Source organism: Panicum virgatum, chromosome 9K (genome assembly GCF_016808335.1).
Source record: "Panicum virgatum strain AP13 chromosome 9K, P.virgatum_v5, whole genome shotgun sequence".
NCBI lineage: Eukaryota > Viridiplantae > Streptophyta > Magnoliopsida > Poales > Poaceae > Panicum > Panicum virgatum.
The window spans coordinates 17200832-17222470 of NC_053144.1; the positions used below are offsets into that span (position 1 = coordinate 17200832).

General features: G+C 51.7%; 1 protein-coding gene across 1 annotated transcript; it reads right to left on the reverse strand.

Annotated features, from left to right (window-relative positions):
* Positions 1 to 18687: 18687 nt before the first annotated feature.
* Positions 18688 to 21639, reverse strand: LOC120650490 (transcription factor MYB33-like). The gene is made up of 3 exons (XM_039927640.1): positions 21028 to 21639; positions 20211 to 20928; positions 18688 to 19274 (listed from the first exon to the last, which is right to left on the reverse strand). Exons 1-3 carry the CDS (start codon positions 21406 to 21408, stop codon positions 18997 to 18999), a joined length of 1377 nt encoding a protein of 458 aa, XP_039783574.1. The 5' UTR covers positions 21409 to 21639; the 3' UTR covers positions 18688 to 18996.

Below are 21639 nucleotides of genomic sequence, written 5' to 3' on the forward strand. Positions count from 1 at the left end.
TAATTCAGAATGGAGGGAGTATAATACTGACTCCATCTTTTAGTATAGAGTAAATTGCATTCCAGATCCCCAAACTTGTCCCAAAATTTCACATAGATTTCTAAACTCTCAAATCATTCATCTAGATCCCTAAACCGTGTTAAGTGGCCCACCGAGAGCCCAAACACAGCACGTTTATTTTAATCTCCTATTGAGCTCATTTATTTTGTTTTATGTTATGCTTGTTTGTGCTTATTTGTCGTTGCGCCGCAATCACGACGGCGTGATCGAGGAGGAAAGCCAGTTTGACAGTGTGATCGAGGAGGAAAACCAGTTTGAGGGACAGCACTGTGAACCGGAGTACGAAGGTCACTACCGCAAGATGGGGCAGAAAGATCTGTATCGCGAGAAGGAGTTACCCAGTTGTCAAATCAACCTGGCAGGCGCGGCCACTGCAGGTGCATGAGGTGGTAGTGCGGCTCGAGCGAGGCTAGATTCGGGCCCCAGCGACTGGATTCGGTGCCCACAGTGCCGGTTTCAACGCGTGGGTGGCCGCTAGCGAAGGCACGGTAGGCGACAGCTCTAGCAAGCCAATGTGGCCGGCGGGAGAGCGAGGAGGTTGGCCGGGGCTGGGGCTGTGCTGGTGCGGGGGCGGCCACTAGGAGGTGGTGTGCAGCTTCGGGTGTGGGCGTGTGGCGGTCCTAGGGGCATGGTGAAGGCTGTGGCAGTGGGAGGCACTGCAGAGGTGCGGGCACGGGCACGGGCACGGCGTGTGCGAGAGCGGTTCCGATCGGTCGGGGGCCTTGCGCTGGAGCAGGGGCGTGAAGGAGGTTGTGCGGCGGTCACGTGCTGACGGAGTTGGCCGCCGCATATGAGGAGACGACACATGCGCCTGGCGAGGCACCGCGGAGGGAGGGCTTCCTGCTTTGCTTGGTCGGGAGAGGGGCAAGCTCAGGCGGCAAGCCATGTCGGATCTGCCAGCAAGACGACGGCAACGCTCTCGGATGCCGTTTATCTTCTTGAAGGCGTTATCATGGTGTATTCCCACTCTAACCAACTGTAGGGGTGCGTCGGCTACGCCGTGGTGGCTGACAGCAGTTTGCTTCGGTAAGTGCAGGCAATGTCATGGTGGCTTGGCTGGTAGTAACAAAGCAGTGGCGACAGTGGCGCCATGGTGGCGTGGATGGTGACTTCTGGCTTCTTGTCGTGCTGCTGGTTGTTGAGATTGGCTGGAGGTGTTGGCTGCGATAGGAGAGCTTGTGTCGATTACCCAATCAGACTGAGAGGGTTTTTCTGTTGAGGCTTGTGCCGGTGTTCCAATCCGACCGGGCGGTGGTAGCCCAACGCCGAGCTGTGGTGTTGGTTGTGGTGGCTCGTGTCGACGTCCCAATCTGACCGGGCAGATTTCGCAGAGACTCGAGTCGATGTCCTAATCCGACCGGGTGGAGTCGTTGAGGCTCGTGTCCATGCACCAATTCGATCGGCCAAAATTTGAGTGTGTTCAGATTGATATCCCAATCCGACCGGCTATCGTTTAGTTGTAGATTTGTAGCTGTAGTTTTCCTCATGGTTGTGCTAGCTCTCTATTTCACTTTGTGCTTGGGATTGATTAGTCCGAACCCAACAAGCAGTTTCGCCGGCCGTATTCTCGATATTGTTTTTTTTAAAAAAAAAATTCTCAAGAGGAAAATTCAGGCGGTGCAGGTTACACATACAGCCAGCCCGGCATGGTGAATGCTCGCTCGTAGACGGCTGAGGACCGGACCTGATCTTTTTCTTGGGCTTGTCCTCAATCACTCGAGCAAGCAGATCGAGCACCTCGATGGCCACAGGAACCTTCCGGAAGAAGGTCTCGATCGACGCAGTCACGCAGAGCCTGCCAACCGGGACTGGCCCCTGCATGACTCGCTGCGTGCCCACAGCCCTGCTGCTCTTCATACCGGTGGAATCTGGCGTCCTCCATGCTAGAGCTAGCTAGCACTACCACGAACAGGACATTAATTCCAGTGTAGTGTAGTACTACAGTACAAAGATAGGCGACGACTGGAACAAGGGCAAAAGCAAAATCGTAAAAAGGAAAAATAAAATAAAAGATACACGTTTACAAATTACAACCCCTAGACAGACTAGGAGCCAAGGAGGCTCCAGCCAGGGTAGTAGTACTCGGTCCTAGGTAATAGCTGCTGCAGCCTATCCGACCCGTCCATGGCGGTGGCGCTGCCAATGCCAAGGGCGTGGCCCCTGGCCTGGCCACCCACCCAATCGCCCGCTCGATTCGATCGGGATGATGATGGTGACGGCACCATCCAGTTTGGCCCCTGCCGACCGCGGCACACGTCACCGCGCGTGCCGGCCGGCGGCGCACGTCTCGTTGGCGGCGGCGGCGGCGGCGCTGACGCACGGCACGTCGTCACATGTCCCTGGAAGGCCGCGCCGGGTGCCGCACGTGTCGCCCCTGCGGCGGCGGGGCTGCCGCAGAAAGGAGAACGGCTAGCTGCTGCCGTCGGCGCAAGCGCGTGAGGCCGTTTCGTTTGGGCTACGCGGGCCACCGCGCGCGTCACCGCCGGCATGCACCAGAGCCAGCCTCGTCGTCGGCCGTCACCGTGCCCGTGCCCGTGCCCGTGCGCGACCTGCCTTGGATCCTGCCGTGCCGTGCGCCGGCCATGCATCCGTTCGAGCTGTAACCTGTTGGGGCGGGGTGGCACGAAGCGACGAGCCGGCCGGCCGTTTTCGTTTTGTTCAGTACCACTACCAGCAAAGCTGCCCCCTTTCTCCAGCAGCGCGCCTGACGAGCGCCTCGCCTCTCTGATCGTTCACGCGCCGATCCCCTTACGTTTCCTTGGCCTTGGAGCATCACACGATCCGGTCCCCAAATTCCCACACGGACTGTTGTTGGTAAAGCACGCGTTTTTTTTGTCGAGAACTGAACATCTTTTTACATTTCTTTTTCTTTCAAACAAAAAACAAACAAACTTTACTAGTTGTAACGTGCCGGATCCGTTTATTCAATTTACGTTTGCTTGGAGCAGTGAAGATGAACGGACAAGCTAGAATGATTGCTCGCTTGCTTCCAATTTTTTTTATAAAAAAATGATTGCTGCTAACGTCCCACGGGTTGGAGCGGACGGAAGGGAAACAATTACATACATGTTGGCTCTAAGTGCCTTCCTTGTGAAATTAGTAACGCATGCAAACAGACGTGGGTTGTTCCAAAGTGCCGGCGATAGGGAGCGCGCAAATAAAAATTGAAAATTAGCACCTTTAAATTTTGACATAGAAAATTTGTTAGGATTCTTTGAAATTAACCAATTTTAGAATCAACCGGTGCTATTATTCTGAAACACACATCTATAGCCGTGTTTGGATCTAAGGACTAGAGGTATTTGGGCTAAACCTAATTAGCTCAAACAAATAGCCCTTCAATAAAATAACCCTTGACATGTTTGGATCCAAGAGCTATTTAGCTTTCAAAACACCTTTTCCCAATCATTAGTCCTATACCTCTTGCTATGGTGGGCTCTACCTGAAATAGCTCAAATAATCACCCTTTAGGTGGGATAGTTTTTTGAAGTAGGCTATTTGCAAATAGCCAAAAACTAGCCCTCATGTTTGGAGGTTTTAGGCTGTTTTGAGCTATTTTTGGCTAAAAATAGCTCTAGCCTTTGGATCCAAACACGCCCTATATCTATACCTATTACTAAAGAGAGTAAGGTTTCCACCCAAATTTTTGATTTGGTACGTTGGTTTGGTCCGTCTGTGTTATTGACAGGTGGGCCTTAGTCCACTCTGTATGCGAGTCGAATCAATCCCCTCAGTCCATGACTCGATCACGTAGATTCCTACAAATTAATACACGGGCACTAATACGTATTCGATACTTATACCAATTTTGTCTATAACAACGTACAGCCGTGCAGTCATCTTCGATCGGAACTCGGCCGGGCGCAGCCTATCCACCCATGTTGTCTTCAACTAGGACTCAACCGTGCGTAGCTCCTGCGCCCGCGTCACGCATTGTAAACAAAAAAAAGTCCGACTCTAAGCTCTTGTTCAAGAATTCGGATACGATGGCTCGCCGGCTCGGTCGCCTACAACCAGGTGATGGTAGCGTGCTTGAGGGCGCACCACGCGGTGGCGAGGAGAATTGGACCTGCAGCTGCTGGTGCTTGTCGATCTGCATGTTGTGGATTGGAGCTCATCTGATTTGGTTGCTCGATGGGAAATATAAGAGAGAAGGAAGATTTGGCTTTGTCTGATCTCATGATCTGATATGGTTGCTCGATGGGAATTTGGTGGTGGTGCTTGTGTTGTTACTACTAGCTGTGCTATGCTCATGGCGAATAAAAGCAGATGAATCTATAAGAGCTGCTGCTACTGGAGTTTCATGGAGAAGGAAGAAGCCATTCGGAGATGGAGGCGCGTTGGCAGGCATAGACGCATAGGAGGAGGCTGTGCACGCCCATCACCGGCAACGTGAAGCGATATCAACTTGGTGATCAAAGAGGAAGCGCTACATTGGTGCCCGGCTGTAACACTCAGGTGTTAATCCACTAGTTAGTTAAATTAATCTCCGGTCATTAGTTTCAAACCACGCGACGAAGCACCAAACTTGTTTCTGTCAGCCCTGGGCCAGTTCAGCCCGGACCGGTCTGACCGGTATGGGCGACCGGTCTGACCGGTCTAGCCCGAGTTGGTCGGGTTGGGCCCCATAGCATTTAAATCTCTCTCTCACTCCCTCACCAGAACACACGCCCTCACCCAGCTCGACTCATGCCCGAGCTCTCCCCTCCCATGTTCTCCCCCAAACCCTAGAACCCAAAACCTCCCCCTCCATTTGATTCCAAGGCCTAGAGCGGATCAAATCAGTGTGGGGGATCATCTTCCCCTCCATTCCATCCTTGGGGAGCAAGGGGTTCAAGGTATTCGCGTGGATAGGAGCTCATTCAAGGTATTTTGCTTGTCATGGTCGATCTCTTGTTCTAAATGGTTTTAGGCGATTCCCTCCGGTCAAATACGTCCTAATGGATTCCAGGGACTAGTGCTTAGAAGGGTGTTGGCTTTGGTGGGCGATTTTCGCCGCGCCAAGGATTCTAGCTTCTGGCTGGGCAGGACCGGTCTGACCGGTCTCAGGGACCGGTCTGACCGGTAGCTTGCTGCGTTGTGTAGTACCGGTCTGACAGGTATTAGGGACCGGTCTGACCGGTGCTAGCAGAGCTGACAGGGTTCAATTAGGGTTAGTTAGTGCAAATAGTTAGAATTTAATTGGGCTATTGGTTACTTGCAATTTTTATGAAATCCTGCATACATTTCTCATGTCATATGCATATGCATACGTATAGCAGCCGCGGCAGAGGAGGTCGTATACGAGGTGGTTGCGGAGCCACCGGAGCCGCAGGGGCAAGCCCCGCCGGAGGAGGTTCGCGGGGAGTCAGCCCATGGCCTAACTCACCCCCAGTGTTGAGCAGCAGACGCAAGGCGAGCCCCGGTGCACATCCTTTTATTTCAAATTAGGACACCTATATTTATGTTTCTATTATTTGTGCATTAGGTTCAGGAGTTGTTTGGAACCCTAGTTGCATGATCCCTAGGTTTCCTCGAGTTATACTAGTATGTAGATGACTGTCGTGGTGCTGCAAACCACAGCCGGGTGGCGGAAGGCACCCGCCCTAGCCCAGAGGGTGTGTACTCGGGGGTTAGCTAGTCTTAGATCAATCTTCCTCAAGAACACGATGAACACAGTAGGATTTAGAGTGGTTCGGGCCGCCGGAGCGTAATACCCTACGTCCACTGTGTGTTGTATTGCCTTCCCACGAGAGTGAGAAGTTCGCTAGAGCTTGAGTCTGGATTGTGGAGATGATGTGTGAACCCCCTGTGTTCTAGCGGGCGTGCTCTCCCTTTTATATGTCCAAGGGGAGCACGTACACTGAGCGGGGCCCCGACATGTGGACCCGGCGATGTATTATAAACTACACTTTGGCCTTCAATGGCTCAGATCCGGAGATCTTGTCGTCGGCTTCTGTGCGTAGCTTCTGACCAGGGATGGTCTTGAGTTGTCCTGTCAGAGTAGAGTCTAGCCTTTGCAGTCGCGCGTCGAGGTCACGATGAAGCGCCGAACTACTGACTCAGTCCACTGTAGCAGCGTGCACTGTTGCTTCAGTCAGTAGCTGGTCATCATGACTCGTCGCTCATGCGCGCAGCGCTGAGTCTTTAATGCTTATCTCGGTATCTGGCGATCCACAGTGTGGACTGACAAAAGCTGCCCCGTGCCCAGAGGTAGCAGATCCCGCCTCAACCACTCGCACTTAATGCGGGTGGGTGAGGGAGCTTCCAGCGGAAGGCTGGCGCCCGCGCCCGCGTCTGCGTGACACGTGGCGGCTCCGGACCCCACCCGAGCAGCTTGCTGAGCCGAGAGCTCACGGGGGTCCGGGTAGGCACGTGGAGGTCCCGGACCTGCCTGCGGGAGTCCGGATGGCACGTGGAGGTCCCGGACCCGCCTGCGGGGGTCCGGGTCCGCGGCCACAGGTGCTGAGCATTTCCACCTCTGGGACACGTGGTGACACCGGACCCGTCCCCAAACGGGAAGCGGGTCCGGGACCGTTGGTCCGGTGAGATGGAGTCGGAACCCAGGAGTCCGGCTGCTCAGCTCCTTAGGGCGTAGTTACGGATAACTGCGCGAGTCTTGGCACAGTAGGAGTGGGTACCACAGTTGTAGGGTACCGACAGTGGCCCCCGGGCCCGCCTCGGGAGAGGCAACGAACCCGCAGGTGGGGCCACTACTGTGAGCAACTTGGCTGCTTCTGGCACCCAGCGGTGCGCGCCGCAAGGGTCTTGCCCTGCATCGTCCATCCCTTGGGTCACCTGCTGCATCATCACGTTTGGACCTGCACATGACTCAAGGTAGATGCTTAGTAGCGTGCCCACGGGTCCCAAATCCTGTTGGCTGTAATCCTTTGAGATGGATAGCTAGGTTCAGTGAACGAAGCTCAAGGGGCCGGCCTTTAGGTTAAGAGAAAGTCCGGACCTCCAGGTTCCCAGTCCTAGGTACTACGGCACTCATTCACAGGAGGTGGTGCGTGCAGGCTTAGGGTACGGAACCAGGCTAAGCGGCTACACGGCTCCGGACCTCCCCGGAGAATGAGTGCGCTTCCCTGAACCTGCAGGTTCTCAGGGGTCCGAACCCCTCTCTTCCATGAGGGGTCTCGAGCTAAGTCACTAACTAGCCAACTCAATTCGGACCACAATCACCGCACAAGAGTAAGAAGCCACGTGGGGGTTAGCGCAAACAGAATGCGTAGATCGAAATTGGAATGTAACATCCTTAGAGGCGAACTGAGAATAAACTTTTCCTTTATAACTAGATGTACATGAGATGTGCGATGTAAGCCAGAACACGGGTTTATGAGGCCGGAGCTGTCCGGACCTCCGGGCCCCCAGTCTTAGGTACTACGGTACTCACCCTAGGGAGGTAGAGCATGCAGGCTTAGGGTACGGAACCAGGCTAAGCGGCTACACGGCTCCGGACCTCCCCGGAGGGTGAATACGCTTCCCTGAACCTGGTTCGCAGAGGTCCGGACCCCTCCACGGGGGAGGCTCACCGGACTGGACCACACGGAAGTACTACATAGTTACAAAGGAAAAGATTTTATTCCCTGCTGGGCCTCTAAGAGTAGGACTTACAGAGATGTAGAGTCGGGGGTACGACCGGAGTCGGCTTTCCGCCGGAGAGAGCCACTAGAGCCGGCTTTCCGCCGGAGCGGGCTTGGTGCGACCGGAGTCGGCTTTCCGCCGGAGCGGCTTGGTGCGACCGGAATCGGCTTTCCGCCGGAGCGGGCTTGGTGCGACCGGAGTCGGCAGTCCGCCGGAGCGGGCTTGGTGCGACCGGAGTCGGCTTTCCGCCGGAGCGGGCTTCCTCTCATGAGTGAGGTATGCTGTGAGCTGGGATTTGTCGCTCCGCCGCTCGCAGCTTGTGAGGGGGCCCTTGACGGGTGCCCTGACTCTTGCCGGCGGGCGGCGCGCGCCGCCGCCAACGGTGGCTGCTCCACAGGCACAGTTGCCCCTGGAGCAGGAACGCGAGAGGCATGTGGCGTGGAGGACGCCACCCCCCTCCGTCATCTCCACGTCGTCCACGCGAACCATGGGGACGAAGAAGATGATGAAATGCGACCAGCTAGCGCCCCTACCTGGCGCGCCAAATGTCGTGGTGCTGCAAACCACAGCCGGGTGGCGGAAGGCACCCGCCCTAGCCCAGAGGGTGTGTACTCGGGGGTTAGCTAGTCTTAGATCAATCTTCCTCAAGAACACGATGAACACAACAGGATTTAGAGTGGTTCGGGCCGCCGGAGCGTAATACCCTACGTCCACTGTGTGTTGTATTGCCTTCCCACGAGAGTGAGAAGTTCGCTAGAGCTTGAGTCTGGATTGTGGAGATGATGTGTGAACCCCCTGTGTTCTAGTGGGCGTGCTCTCCCTTTTATATGTCCAAGGGGAGCACGTACACTGAGCGGGGCCCCGACATGTGGACCCGGCGATGTATTATAAACTACACTTTGGCCTTCAATGGCTCAGATCCGGAGATCTTGTCGTCGGCTTCTGTGCGTAGCTTCTGACCAGGGATGGTCTTGAGTTGTCCTGTCAGAGTAGAGTCTAGCCTTTGCAGTCGCGCGTCGAGGTCACGATGAAGCGCCGAACTACTGACTCAGTCCACTGTAGCAGCGTGCACTGTTGCTTCAGTCAGTAGCTGGTCATCATGACTCGTCGCTCATGCGCGCAGCGCTGAGTCTTTAATGCTTGTCTCGGTATCTGGCGATCCACAGTGTGGACTGACAAAAGCTGCCCCATGCCCAGAGGCAGCAGATCCCGCCTCAACCACTCGCACTTAATGCGGGTGGGTGAGGGAGCTTCCAGCGGAAGGCTGGTGCCCGCGCCCGCGTCTGCGTGACACGTGGCGGCTCCGGACCCCACCCGAGCAGCTTGCTGAGCCGAGAGCTCACGGGGGTCCGGGTAGGCACGTGGAGGTCCCGGACCCGCCTGCGGGGGTCCGGGTCCGCGGCCACAGGTGCTGAGCATTTCCACCTCTGGGACACGTGGTGACACCGGACCCATCCCCAAACGGGAAGCGGGTCCGGGACCGTTGGTCCGGTGAGATGGAGTCGGAACCCAGGAGTCCGGCTGCTCAGCTCCTTAGGGCGTAGTTACGGATAACTGCGCGAGTCTTGGCACAGTAGGAGTGGGTACCCCAGTTGTAGGGTACCGACAATGACGATAGAAATGCTATGCTTAATAGAACTCAGTAGAAGACGAGTGATTTCGGATCACTCGCGAGATATAGGGTATTTAGTTATTTTGAATATATGGAATTATTGAAATTAGGGAAGAAAGGAAAAGAACTTGGAGACCGGGCGGGGAAAGGTTAGCCCCGTCTGTGTCGGTTAAGGACCGTTCGTTGTCTGGCCCTGTGATTGAGTTTGAACAGTACTAACCGCATACCGGGAGTAGGAGGTAGTCGAAACTGGTAAGCCGAGTACTGCTTTGCTTCGAAAGTACAGGAACCCGCACCCAACTCCTGGGGCGAGTCAAGTAGTCGCGGAGAATTGGGATGCATATGTTTACTTTTGGTGGTCTCACGTTGAGCTCGGCTGACCATATGTCGTTGGGCTGGTTCCTGTATTTCGAGGCAGGGAGGGGAAAGGTTGGCGCGTGGGGTCCGACGGGGCTTTTGCGTGCCGTGTTGGTTAGGTCCACCTTTCAAGGTTAAATCGGATCGATTCGCCGTCAGTCGCTCTCAGATATGAGCACCTTGATCGCAGCACCGCATCGTAGTAATGCTATATGAAATTTTAAGTGATGATTGGAAATGACTATCATGAACTATTATCCCATGTTTGCCATGATTTGCTTAGCAGGTGCAAATACTAGTTAATGATTTTTGTATACTAAATTTGGAGCTAAAAGTGGGAAAATAAGGACTTACTTTAGAAGCTTTTTATGCAAATTAACCACCACCCAGAAAGCCTTGCATGTCTAGATATGTGGGCTAAGTTATACCCACTGGTTGGGTAAGTCTTGCTGAGTATTAGTATACTTAGGGTTTGTTGCCAACATATATTACAGGACACCCAGACGTCGACTTTTGCCCCTGTTGTGTCAAGTTCATCCGCCGGGATGCAGATGGGTGGCAGGTCGAGGAGCGGGACCCTTAGGTTTGGGCGCTGTCGAGCTATACACTTGTGGGCTAAGTGTGCAGCCTTTCTGTTTTGCGTAGACCGGTCTGACCGGTCCGTGGGACCGGTCTGACCGGTGGAGTCGGCAGCATGGAGCCGACCGGTTGGGTGAACCGGTCCGACCGGTCGCGGAGGGTCAGAACTGATGTCAGCTAGCATAGTTGTAGGATCTTTTCTATTCGAACTTCAGTCATATCTATTGTAAGGCTTTGTAAATTATTTGTAATTCTACTTGAACTCGGTTTGTAAAAATCTATTGTATCGTGTCTCGTTCGCCCTTGTATTTTTAAGTAATCGTGTTGTGCTTGTACCATCTGCGCCCACCATCTCGTGGGACTACCGGTGTTGTTTCGATCGGGCCGTGGGTTGAGAAAGGATCGCCAAGTTAAGCCGTTAAGCTAATGCGCCCGATGTGTTCAAATGACGGCCATTACGCTTAATTAGAATTTTAATTTGGCGGTTCTGTCACAGCTGGTATCAGAGCTGAAACGCACTTGGGATGGTACGAGCATGATTAATTTTTGAATATTACAAACTAAAAATGAAATTCTGACTTAGGGTGAGAAATAGTTAAGTAGTATGGGTGGGAATTATGCGAAGTAAGCCCTAGATATATATTAAGTGCTAGAGTCGTAGGTAGGGTTTCAGTTTTGGTCGAGAGGATTACGTAGGACGCTCATGCATCATGCATCATGACATTTAAATTTTTGGTTGCATGTGAAAGTTTGGCACAGGAGTTCATGTATTATATCATGCATCATGGTATCGTAATTTCCAAATTGCAGTAAATATTTTGAATTATGGGGTTGGTGCACAGTTGGGACTTAGAAGTTGATTTCTGCTGGTGACCGGTCTGACCGGTCTTGGCCACCGGTCTGACCGGTTGATCTACGTCAAGCCCATGCAGAGCCATGCAGACCGGTCTGACCGGTCGGTTGCACCGGTCTGACCGGTTGAGCGCAGACAGAGACCCCTAAGTTGTGTTCAAATAATTGATTTTCAGCGATTTCTTCCATGATTCGGGTGTTAGTTGCAGTCAAGATTTTTCTTAAGAAATTAGAAAAATGTAACTAACCCAATCATGGTTGAATGCAGAATGGGAGAACCACCAAACCCTCCTGAGTTGGCCCAGGCCATCGCGGCCATGCTCACTGGGCGCGATGAGCAGACGGCACTCCTCCGTGAGCTTGTGGCGCAGGGCAGAGCGCCGCGGCCTGAGTATCACCACCAGCCGCCTGCTCCTGGATACCCAGAGTTTCTGGCTACTCAACCACCGCTCTTCCATATGGCGGATGAATCACTGGAGGCAGACAGCTGGCTTCGGACTATCGAGTCCAAATTCACCTTGCACCCATACAATGATGGGGACAAGGCAGGATTTGCCGTTCAGCAGCTTAGGGGCCCAGCACGCACATGGTGGGACAATCATGTGGCAATGTTCCCCGCGGACACCCGGTTCACTTGGGCACAGTTCAAGGAAGCCTTCAGGGCACATCACATTCCAGCGGGGGTGATTAGAAGGAAGCTCACAGAGTTCTTGGCCCTGAAGCAGGGCAATAACAGTGTGCTACAGTATTCCCAGGCCTTCAACACTCTATCACAGTATGCCGGGTACCATGTGAACACTGATGAGAAGAAGCAGGCCTGTTTCAGGCAGGGGCTCAGTAGCAAGCTCCAGGATCGCTTGGCAATGGTTAGGTTCGACAGTTTCAGTGAGCTAGTCAACGGGGCTATCATTCAAGAGGACGCCCACCTAGCTCATAAGGCAGAAAAGAAGAGAAAGGCGCCGGCAGTGGAATCTTCTAGCAGTGCCCCTCAGAGGTTTCTCTTAGTACAGTCGGACCCACAGCGAGCCCCCTTTCAGCACCAGCCGCCGCAGCAGTGAGGATACAGGCCCCCTCAGTACCCTCAGCCACAGGGGACAGTTAGGCCTCCTGTTCCTCAGTAGAGTGAGCAGAAGGTGTGGGTGCAGCAGCCGGGGATGCGCCCCAATTTGTTTCCGTGCTACAACTGTGGACAGCTTGGTCACTTTGCACGGAACTGCCCAATGCCACCCAAGCAAAGCCAGCAATCGAGCCTGCAGGGTCCGAAGCATAGTGTGGCCCACTTCAAGCCGGGGCAAGTGCACTACACCACCCTCAAGGATATTCCTGAGGGAGCTCCAGTGATGGCGGGTACGTTTTCAGTAAATGATCGCCCCGTTAAAGTACTACTTGATTCGGGCGCATCTCACACATTCATTAGCAAGGAGTGTGCTCTTAAACTTGGGCTGGAGATGGAATGTCTGAAAAGTCATTACAATATTCATTCACCTGGGGGTCAAATAATTACAAATTTGATAGTTAGGCAGGTACCCCTACTAGTGCAAGGGAAAATTTATCCCACCTATTTCATCGTTCTGCCCACCCAGAAGGTAGATATTATAAGGTAGATATTATATTGGGCATGAACTGGATGGAAGAACAAGGGGTTCTTTTGGACACTCTTTCACAGACGGTGCACATCAATTCTGCCCTCCATGGCCCTGTGACCGTGTATCTTAGGAATTGTACTTCTTTAGCCCAAACATTGAATCAGGTCGAGGGCAAAAATGTGGCTGATATACCAGTGGTGTGTGAATACCCGGATGTTTTTCCGGATGATCTGCCTGGAATGCCGCCTGATCGTGACGTGGAGTTTACCATTGAATTGCAACCGGGTATGGCACTGATTTCTAGGAGGCCTTACCGGATGCCACCCAATGAGCTGGCGGAGTTAAAGAAATAATTGCAGGAATTGCTTGATAAGGGCTATATCCATCCTAGCAAGTCACCTTGGGGCTGTCCTGCACTCTTTGTGAAAAAGAAGGATGAAAGCCTCAGGTTGTGTGTGGACTATAGACTTCTGAATGCCGTCACAATCAAAAATAAATATCCCCTTCCCCGGATTGATATTCTATTTGATCAGCTATTCGGGGCCAAAGTATTTTCCAAGATTGATCTCCGCTCTGGCTATTATCAAATAAAGATTAGAGCTGAGGATATCCCCAAGACGGCTTTTTCCACCAGATATGGACTTTTTGAATATCTGGTCATGTCTTTCGGGCTAACGAATGCCCCTGCTCATTTCATGTATCTCATGAACTCGGTGTTCATGCCTGAGCTAGATAAGTTCGTCGTGATTTTCATTGACGACATCCTGATATTTTCCAAGAATGAGGAAGAGCATGCAGAGCATCTCCGCATTATGCTTCAGTGCCTGCGGGAGCACAAGCTGTACGCCAAATTCAGTAAATGTGATTTCTGGCTCAAGGAAGTCCAGTTCTTGGGCCACATCATCTCAGACAAGGGGATTTTTGTTGACCCGAGCAAGATTCAGGATGTCCTGAATTGGAAGACTCCAGAGTCTGTTTCAGAGATCCGGAGTTTCCTTGGGCTAGCAGGCTATTATCGCCGGTTTGTACCGGAGTTCTCAAAAATTTCTAGGCCCATGACTGAGTTACTCAAGAAAGGGGTGAGATTTAGTTGGGACGACAAATGTGAGTAGGCCTTCCAGACTTTGAGAAGACTTCTAGTGTCTGCCCCTATCCTCGCTCAGCCAGATATTACCCGGCCTTTTGATGTGTACTGTGATGCATCAGGTACGGGTCTTGGCTCTGTATCCATCCCTGTTTGTCTCCGCTGGATATTATTTGGTCATTAATGCTTGTTGTAATGCATCAGGTACGGGCCTAGGCTGCGTCCTTATGCAGGACCAGCGAGTGATTCTTATGCCTCCAGAACCCTCAGACGACATGAGGAGAATTATGCCACTCATGATCTGGAGTTGGCAGCAGTAGTACATGCATTGAAGATCTGGCGCCATTATCTTCTGGGCAATCCTGTTCACATATACTCGGACCACAAGAGTCTTAAGTATATTTTTACCCAGAGTGAGCTCAATTTGCGCCAGAGGCGGTGGTTAGAGATGATAAAGGATTATGATTTGGAGATCCATTATCACCCGGGTAAGCCGAATGTCGTTGCGGATGCACTGAGTCGCAAGGCAAGTTGCAGTTGCACCTCAGCCTCAGTGGTGCATGAAACCTTGTGCCAAGAAATGGAAAAATTAAATCTGGCTATTGTATCTGAAGGCACACTTACTAATCTTACCCTCACACCTACACTCAGAGATCAAATTGTGGAGGCTCAGAAAAATGATGCGAGCATGGATAAGATCAGGCAACGGCTCAGTGAGAATGATCCTCAGGTGCAGTGCTTTCATCGAGATAGTGAGGGGGTTCTTTGGTTTCAGGATCGGTTAGTGGTGCCTAAAAATTTTGAGCTTCGGAAATAGATTCTCGATGAGGCTCACCTTTCCCGATATTCTATTCACCCGGGCAGCAACAAAATGTATCAAGATCTGAAACAGCGATTTTGGTGGACGAGGATGAAGCGGGAAATTGCCAGATATGTATCTGAGTGTGATATTTGCAGAAGGGTGAAGGCGAGTCATTTGAGACCAGCTGGTCCCTTGCAGCCCCTGAGTATACCATCGTGGAAGTGGGAAGATATTAGTATGGATTTCATTGTTGGGTTTCCCAAGACCTCAAAGGGGTATGACTCTATTTGGGTGATTGTGGACCGTCTCACGAAGTCAGCCCATTTCTTACCGGTGAAGACCATTTATAGGGCACAACACTATGAGGAGTTGTATATCAGTCGGATTCTTAGCTTGCACGGGGTACCCCGGACTATTATTTCTGACCGTGGTGTCCAGTTTGTTGCACGCTTCTAGGAGCAGTTACACTCAGCCCTCGGTACTCAGCTCATCCGTAGTTCAGCTTATCATCCTCAGACGGACGGCTAGACAGAGAGGATCAATCAAATTCTGGAGGAAATGCTGCGAACCTGTGTACTCTCTTACAGTAAAAAGTGGGATGAATGTCTGCCACTTGCAGAATTTTCTTACAACAATAGCTACCAGGAGAGTATCAAAATGGCTCCTTTTGAGGCATATGGGCGGAGGTGTAGAACACCCTTAAATTGGTCGGAAGCTGGGGAGAGAAATTTCTTTGGGCCTGATATAGTTCAGGAAGCCGAGGAGCAAGTTCAGCTCATCCAGAAAAATTTGAAAGCGGCTCAAACCCGCCAAAAAAGTTATGCGGACAAAAAGCGGCAAGCTATCTCCTTCCAAGTGGGGGATCAGGTTTATTTGCGGGTATCTCCAATGAAGGGGGTCCAGCGGTTCGGGGTCAAAGGAAAGCTCGCACCTCGCTATGTCGGGCCTTTTCCCATTCTTGAGCGGTGTGGGCCAGTGGCATACCGTCTGGAACTCCCTCGCTACGGAATTATTGAAATTAGGGAAGAAAGGAAAAGAACTTGGAGACCGGGCGGGGAAAGGTTAGCCCCGTCTGTGTCGGTTAAGGACCGTTTGTTGTCTGGCCCTGTGATTGAGTTTGAACAGTACTAACCGCATACCGGGAGTAGGAGGTAGTCGAAACCGGTAAGCCGAGTACTGCTTTGCTTCGAAAGTACAGGAACCCGCACCCAACTCCTGGGGCGAGTCGAGTAGTCGCGGAGAATTGGGATGCATATGTTTACTTTTGGTGGTCTCACGTTGAGCTCGGCTGACCATATGTCGTTGGGCTGGTTCCTGTAGTTCGAGGCGGGGAGGGGAAAGGTTGGTGCGTGGGGTCCGACGGGGCTTTTGCGTGCCGTGTTGGTTAGGTCCACCTTGCAAGGTTAAATCGGATCGATTCGCCGTCAGTCGCTCTCGGATATGAGCACCTTGATCGCAGCACCGCATCGTAGTAATGCTATATGGAATTTTAAGTGATGATTGGAAATGACTATCATGAACTATTATCCCATGTTTGCCATGATTTGCTTAGCAGGTGCAAATACTAGTTAATGATTTTTGTATACTAAATTTGGAGCTAAAAGTGGGAAAATAAGGACTTACTTTAGAAACTTTTTATGCAAATTAACCACCAGCCAGAAAGCCTTGCATATCTAGATATGTGGGCTAAGTTATACCCACTAGTTGGGTAAGCCTTGCTGAGTATTAGTATACTCAGGGTTTGTTGCCAACATATATTACAGGACACCCGGACGTCGACTTCTGCCCCTGTTGTGTCAAGTTCATCCACCGGGATGCAGAGGGGTGGCAGGTCGAGGAGCGGGACCCTTAGGTTAGGGCGCTGTCGAGCTGTACACTTGTGGGCTGAGTGTGCAGCCTTTCTGTTTTGCGTAGACCGGTCTGACCGGTGGAGTCGGCAGCATGGAGCCGACCGGTTGGGTGAACTGGTCCGACCGGTCGCGGAGGGTCAGAACTGATGTCAGCTAGCATAGTTGTAGGATCTTTTCTATTCGAACTTCAGTCATATCTATTGTAAGGCTTTGTAAATTATTTGTAATTCTACTTGAACTCGGTTTGTAAAAATCTATTGTATCGTGTCTCGTTCGCCCTTGTATTTTTAAGTAATCGTGTCGTGCTTGTACCATCTGCGCCCACCATCGCATGGGACTACCGGTGTTGTTTCGATCGGGCCGTGGGTTGAGAAAGGATCGTCAAATTAAGTCGTTAAGCTAATGCGCCCGATGTGTTCAAATGACGGCCATTACGCTTAATTAGAGTTTTAATTTGGCGGTTCTGTGACACCGGCCGGCTTCCTGCTTCCGGACAACACATTAGGTTACGCATGTATTCAAGCTTCTCAGTTGAGTCTAATTGCTCGTGTTTTCCTCAAAGTCTGTAACGAGAGTTTCTTTGGTTCAGAAAAAAAATTGAGGACAGTCCAAATTTAGGAGAAGAAGAAGACCGACTCATTCTAATCACCAACATCTCCAACAATCTATTGCAAATTGCAATTACTATAATAGGTCACATATATTTTACTAATATATCCGGCCTTTATCTATAGCAACACATATGCATATTTGATAATTAAATTCAAAATAAAAATTTAATATTTAGAATTGGTAGGATATTGGCTACATCATCAGTGATAACCTTTGACACTGATGATAACTGTGACACACCTTCATTTTTTTGGGGTTACTAGCTAGCCATGTAGATTAAAACTTATTATTATCTATTGCATTGATGAGAAGTAAATTGGAGGCTTTAGATTTTGTCATGTAAATTTTCTTGCAGTGTTCCATAAGTTTCACATTGTTTTTCAATGAATATTAGAAAGTATCAGAAGATCGGCATGATTATATAATATTACCCGTAGCAACGCATGGACACTATGCTAGTATATATATATATATACACCAATGCCATACTTCTCTAAAAGCACACTTTTTTTAAAAAAAATACTGCTCTGAAAGACATACAAAAGGATGTACAGCTACAGCACAGCCCAAGTTTAAGCTCAGGGCGTGGCCCATCTCTTGCTCCGGCTCTCTCTCGGGGAACAACTGTTAGAAGCTTCTTTTACCCAGTGGGACGGTGATCGAAGAGAGCGAGGAAATGAAGAAAAAGATTATGCCCGGACGCAGGGGAGCAAGGAGTCACAACAAGAGGAGCGGCTCCAGGGGAGCAACTTATGCCACAAAGCGAGGAGCAAAGAGTGGGCAACACGTACTTAGCATGGACAGGAACCTGCTCATGCAATCCAACCGCTCCATGTTCTTCGATCGGCCTGTGCTTCATGGGAGACCGGAGACAACCAAACACCTTTGGCATGGTTCGTGTTAATATTCCAAGGATTACGACGATTTTGTTTGGTCTTGTAGTAATTCAATCAGAGTCTTGCTAACTGATTTCAAATTTTAATGTATCGTACTAGAAATTACTGTATTTCAAATTACACCAGTATTAGATAAAACAGTTCGAGAATATAATTTCTTTGATTTTGCAGACACACTAGCTAGTACTATGTTGGCACACAAAGTAAGCATAGCAGACAAGAGCAAAATGAGCACAAACTGTCTTGGAAATGTCCTTCTCCACACGGATGTGCAATGTCCGAAGTCGATAAGGATCGTCATGATTAGTGATCCCATTCTCCTATCATGAGGAAGGTAGGTCTAGGTCCTACCGGGATGGCCCTATTCAATCTCTGGACTCCTGTATCTGATCCTACGTACGTGGTTTCAATTCCTGCATTGCCTAGTACGCCCTACGAGAGGCAGCACCTACAAGCCTGCCAGCTACTCTACTCACAAATGTAAAACTTCAGGCCTAGTTTAGGATGCAGGAATTTCAGACTCATGCATTTTGGTATCTTGAAAATTTGATACTATAGGGCGATTTTGCTTTCTTGGGATCAGATTGCTCTAGCCGGAGAAGCAACCAGTCACAATTTCTGAAAGTTTCAGGTGCCAACCGGATCTCCCTGTCTCCAAAAGACATGGATCAGTACCTAGCACAGAGATATATTCCCTCGTCAGGCTCCATTTTTGGGTAACCCACCTGAAGGGGACACTGCCTACACCCAAAGGGACCATACTCTCTTGTCTTGAGAGAGCAATGATAGATGCTGTAGTATACCTCCAAAAATTAGATCCAGTAAAACTTCAAGGGAATGTATCTGTAAAAAAAAATCTGCCATTGATGATGTCAAATAAATTGGAAAGAAGATTACTAGACGCTGACGCAAGTTCTGCTGGATTGCGCTTGCAGCTGAGATTGAGTCGGCAGCCAACCAACATAGTCGTCAAGAACGGAACAGAAACAGATTTGTCCATGTGATGCCTGGCATCTGGCAGCATCAAGAAAGGTTCAGAAAAAAAGGGACTCTCTCTCCTCAACGAGTTCTTAGAATCATCGGATGTTTTAAGGGTAGGCCTCTAGACTGATGGTCTGCTCCTGCAGTTGTTGCGGGCGATCAGCAGATCCTGGACATGTTGCTCCACTGGCAGACGCCGTCGAGGCCCCAGTCCTGGTCCGGCGGGCTGGCGCCGCCGGCGACCGGCAGGTCCACGCCGAGGTCGGCGGTGGACGGGTCCTGGTCGTCGCTGCTGTGCTGCGAGGTCGAGCCGGAGTGGTTGGGCGAAGCTGCCGCCGGAGGCAGCGGCACGGTCTCCGGCGCGTTGAGCCTCGGGATCATCATGTCGAACAGCGTACCCATGTCGTCATCCCTATGCTGGCCGTCCAATTTGTTCTCTGCAAATGATTTGAAATTCACGATGAGCTTTCTTAGATAAATTCATTCATGATGCGAAATGCAGAACAAAGTGACATGGGTTGTGCAGCCCAATTTGAGTCATGAAAGTTCATATTTGCATCAGAGTATGCAGATTCATGCAGAGGATAGATAAATTAGTCCTGATTTGATTCTATTCTTCACTAATCATGAGAACCTACACTCTAGTTAATGTCCAGAAAATATTCCTGGATATGATCGTGCTGATTTTGTTAAAAAAAAAACTTGTGCAGAATATGACACCAATGTGACGTGGTGATATGGAAGCTTAGGAAGCAATCATAGAAGCACGAAAAGGAAGCATATTACATTTTGATTATTAGGTATAAATGATAGACAAAGTGGTAGATGAAGTGAGGAAAGAAGAAAGGAAATAAAGGTGTTAAAGCACTTGGCAAGATAAGGCAAAGTAATCATGGAACAAGATCAAAGGCAGTCACTGTCTTGCAAGGACAAAAAGAAGGGAAAGCCCTCTGTAGACTGTACCCGCAGAAGCTTCTCTAACCTTAAAACTACCAAAAAGAAAAGAAAAACAAAGAAGATTCCATCAGATTTTGCCCAGATCCTATAATAGTTAATTCATCAGAGTTACTTTCACCAAGGCGCATTTATTCCTATCACTGGCAAGTAAGTGAAATCTGATTAACCAGATGGTGACACTATGCTAAAAATTTGTCTCGCTCGTCCAGCTTTTTCAAGAAGTTGGTGGCACTTCGCAAGAGAAAACAAACGGTGATTTTGGACGCACAAACGAAAAGGCTCACGCTAATCTGCCCATTCACATCATAATCATGAGTATTTGTTCTCTTCTCCAGCAAAGCAACAAATCGAACTCCGAGTGCATCCAAAAAAGGGAAGGTGTGAGAAATGCTTCACACACGGCATGCACTACTCACCTCTGCCACCATGCCGCTCCAGGACCGCGCCGCCGCCGCCATGGCGCTCGGCGTCTCCGTTCGCCGGCGGATCGACCTTGATGGCGTCGTGCAGCTCCTGCAGCATCTTCTCCAGGCTCGCCGCGTTCTGATGCTGATGATGATCCGGTAGCGCCGCGCCGGCGGCGGCGGCGGCCGAGGTCGGCGGCATCGCCTGGCCGAATTGGTTTGAAGGGAGCTCCACTCTGGGGCGGCCAGGGGACGGCGAGAGCGGCGCGAGCCTGCTCTGGTCGGCGCCGCGCACGCCGTAGCCGAGGGAGAGGTCCGGCGTGGCCGGGTGGTGCAGCGGCCTGGTCGGCTTGGACGGGGACACGGGCGACGAGTGCGCGAACTGGAAGTACAGCGCGTTCCGTGCGAACGGCTTCGCCCACGGCGACGACGGCGCCGAGAAGGGCGGCGGCGGGGAGAGGAACTGCGCCGCCTGGCTCGTCGCGGCGAGCTGGCGAGCCAGGTCGAGCGGCGCCGGCCGGGAGCTGGTGTACCCTGCCGCGGCGGCGTCGAGCGCCTGGACAGCATTGGCCGCGCCCGGCAGCGGCGACAAGTCGTCGTAGCGGCAGCGCTTGGCGAGCGCGAGCTGGAGCTGCACCTCCGGCGGGTAGACGGGCAGGCCGGCGCGCTGGCGGCGCTTGGTCCGCGTGTTCCAGTAGTTCTTGATCTCGTTGTCCGTCCTCCCCGGCAGCTGCGGACGCACGCGAGCGACACCGGTCACAATCAAGAACTCGCAATGAATAAATAAATTAATCGAGGGGGAAGATCAGGGAAGTGTGTGCTGCCTTACATGCGCGGCCATGCGCGCCCACTTGTTGCCGAGCTGCGCGTGGAGCTGGGCGATGAGGATCTCCTCGTCGGGGGAGAAGGAGCCCTTCTTGAGGTTGGGGCGGAGGTGGTTGGTCCAGCGGAGGCGGCAGCTCTTGCCGCAGCGCAGCAGGCCGGTGAGCCTCTGCACGGCGTTCCAGTTGCCCTCGCCGTGGCGCCGGACGTGGTCCACGAGCATGGCGTCCTCCGCCGTGGTCCAGGGCCCCTTCTTCAGCACCACCGGCGCAGCCTCCTCCTCGTCCTCCTGCTCCACGCCAGCCTCCTCGCCATGGCCGTCCGCCGCCTTCTCCTCCTCCTCCTCCTCGGGTGACGATGTCAGCGCCGCGCCGGGGCTCCTCTCCATGGCCGAGGCCGCGGCGGCGCCGGAGAAGGGTCGAGGTGGGAGAAGGGGCAGAGGCAGAGGCACGGCTGGCTGTGTGGGGGAGGGGAAGAGAAGGTGTGCAGGAGGAGATTTAAGGGAAAAGTTGCTAAAAATGGAGGCCGGCGAGCTGGCGTTTTCGGTTTGTGTGGTTTGCAAGTGGTTTTTGCAGGCGAGTCAGTGAGGGGCTACGGTGGCGTTTTTCATATTTGTTTG

Coding starts and splice junctions, on each gene's coding strand:
- LOC120650490 (XM_039927640.1), bottom strand. CDS start 21,408: ATGGAGAGGAGCCCCGGCGCGGCGCTGACATCGTCACCCGAGGAGGAG. Junction 20,929..21,027: donor GGGCGCGCATGGCCGCGCAT/GTAAGGCAGCAC, acceptor GTGCGTCCGCAG/CTGCCGGGGAGGACGGACAA. Junction 19,275..20,210: donor GGAGCGGCATGGTGGCAGAG/GTGAGTAGTGCA, acceptor AATCATTTGCAG/AGAACAAATTGGACGGCCAG.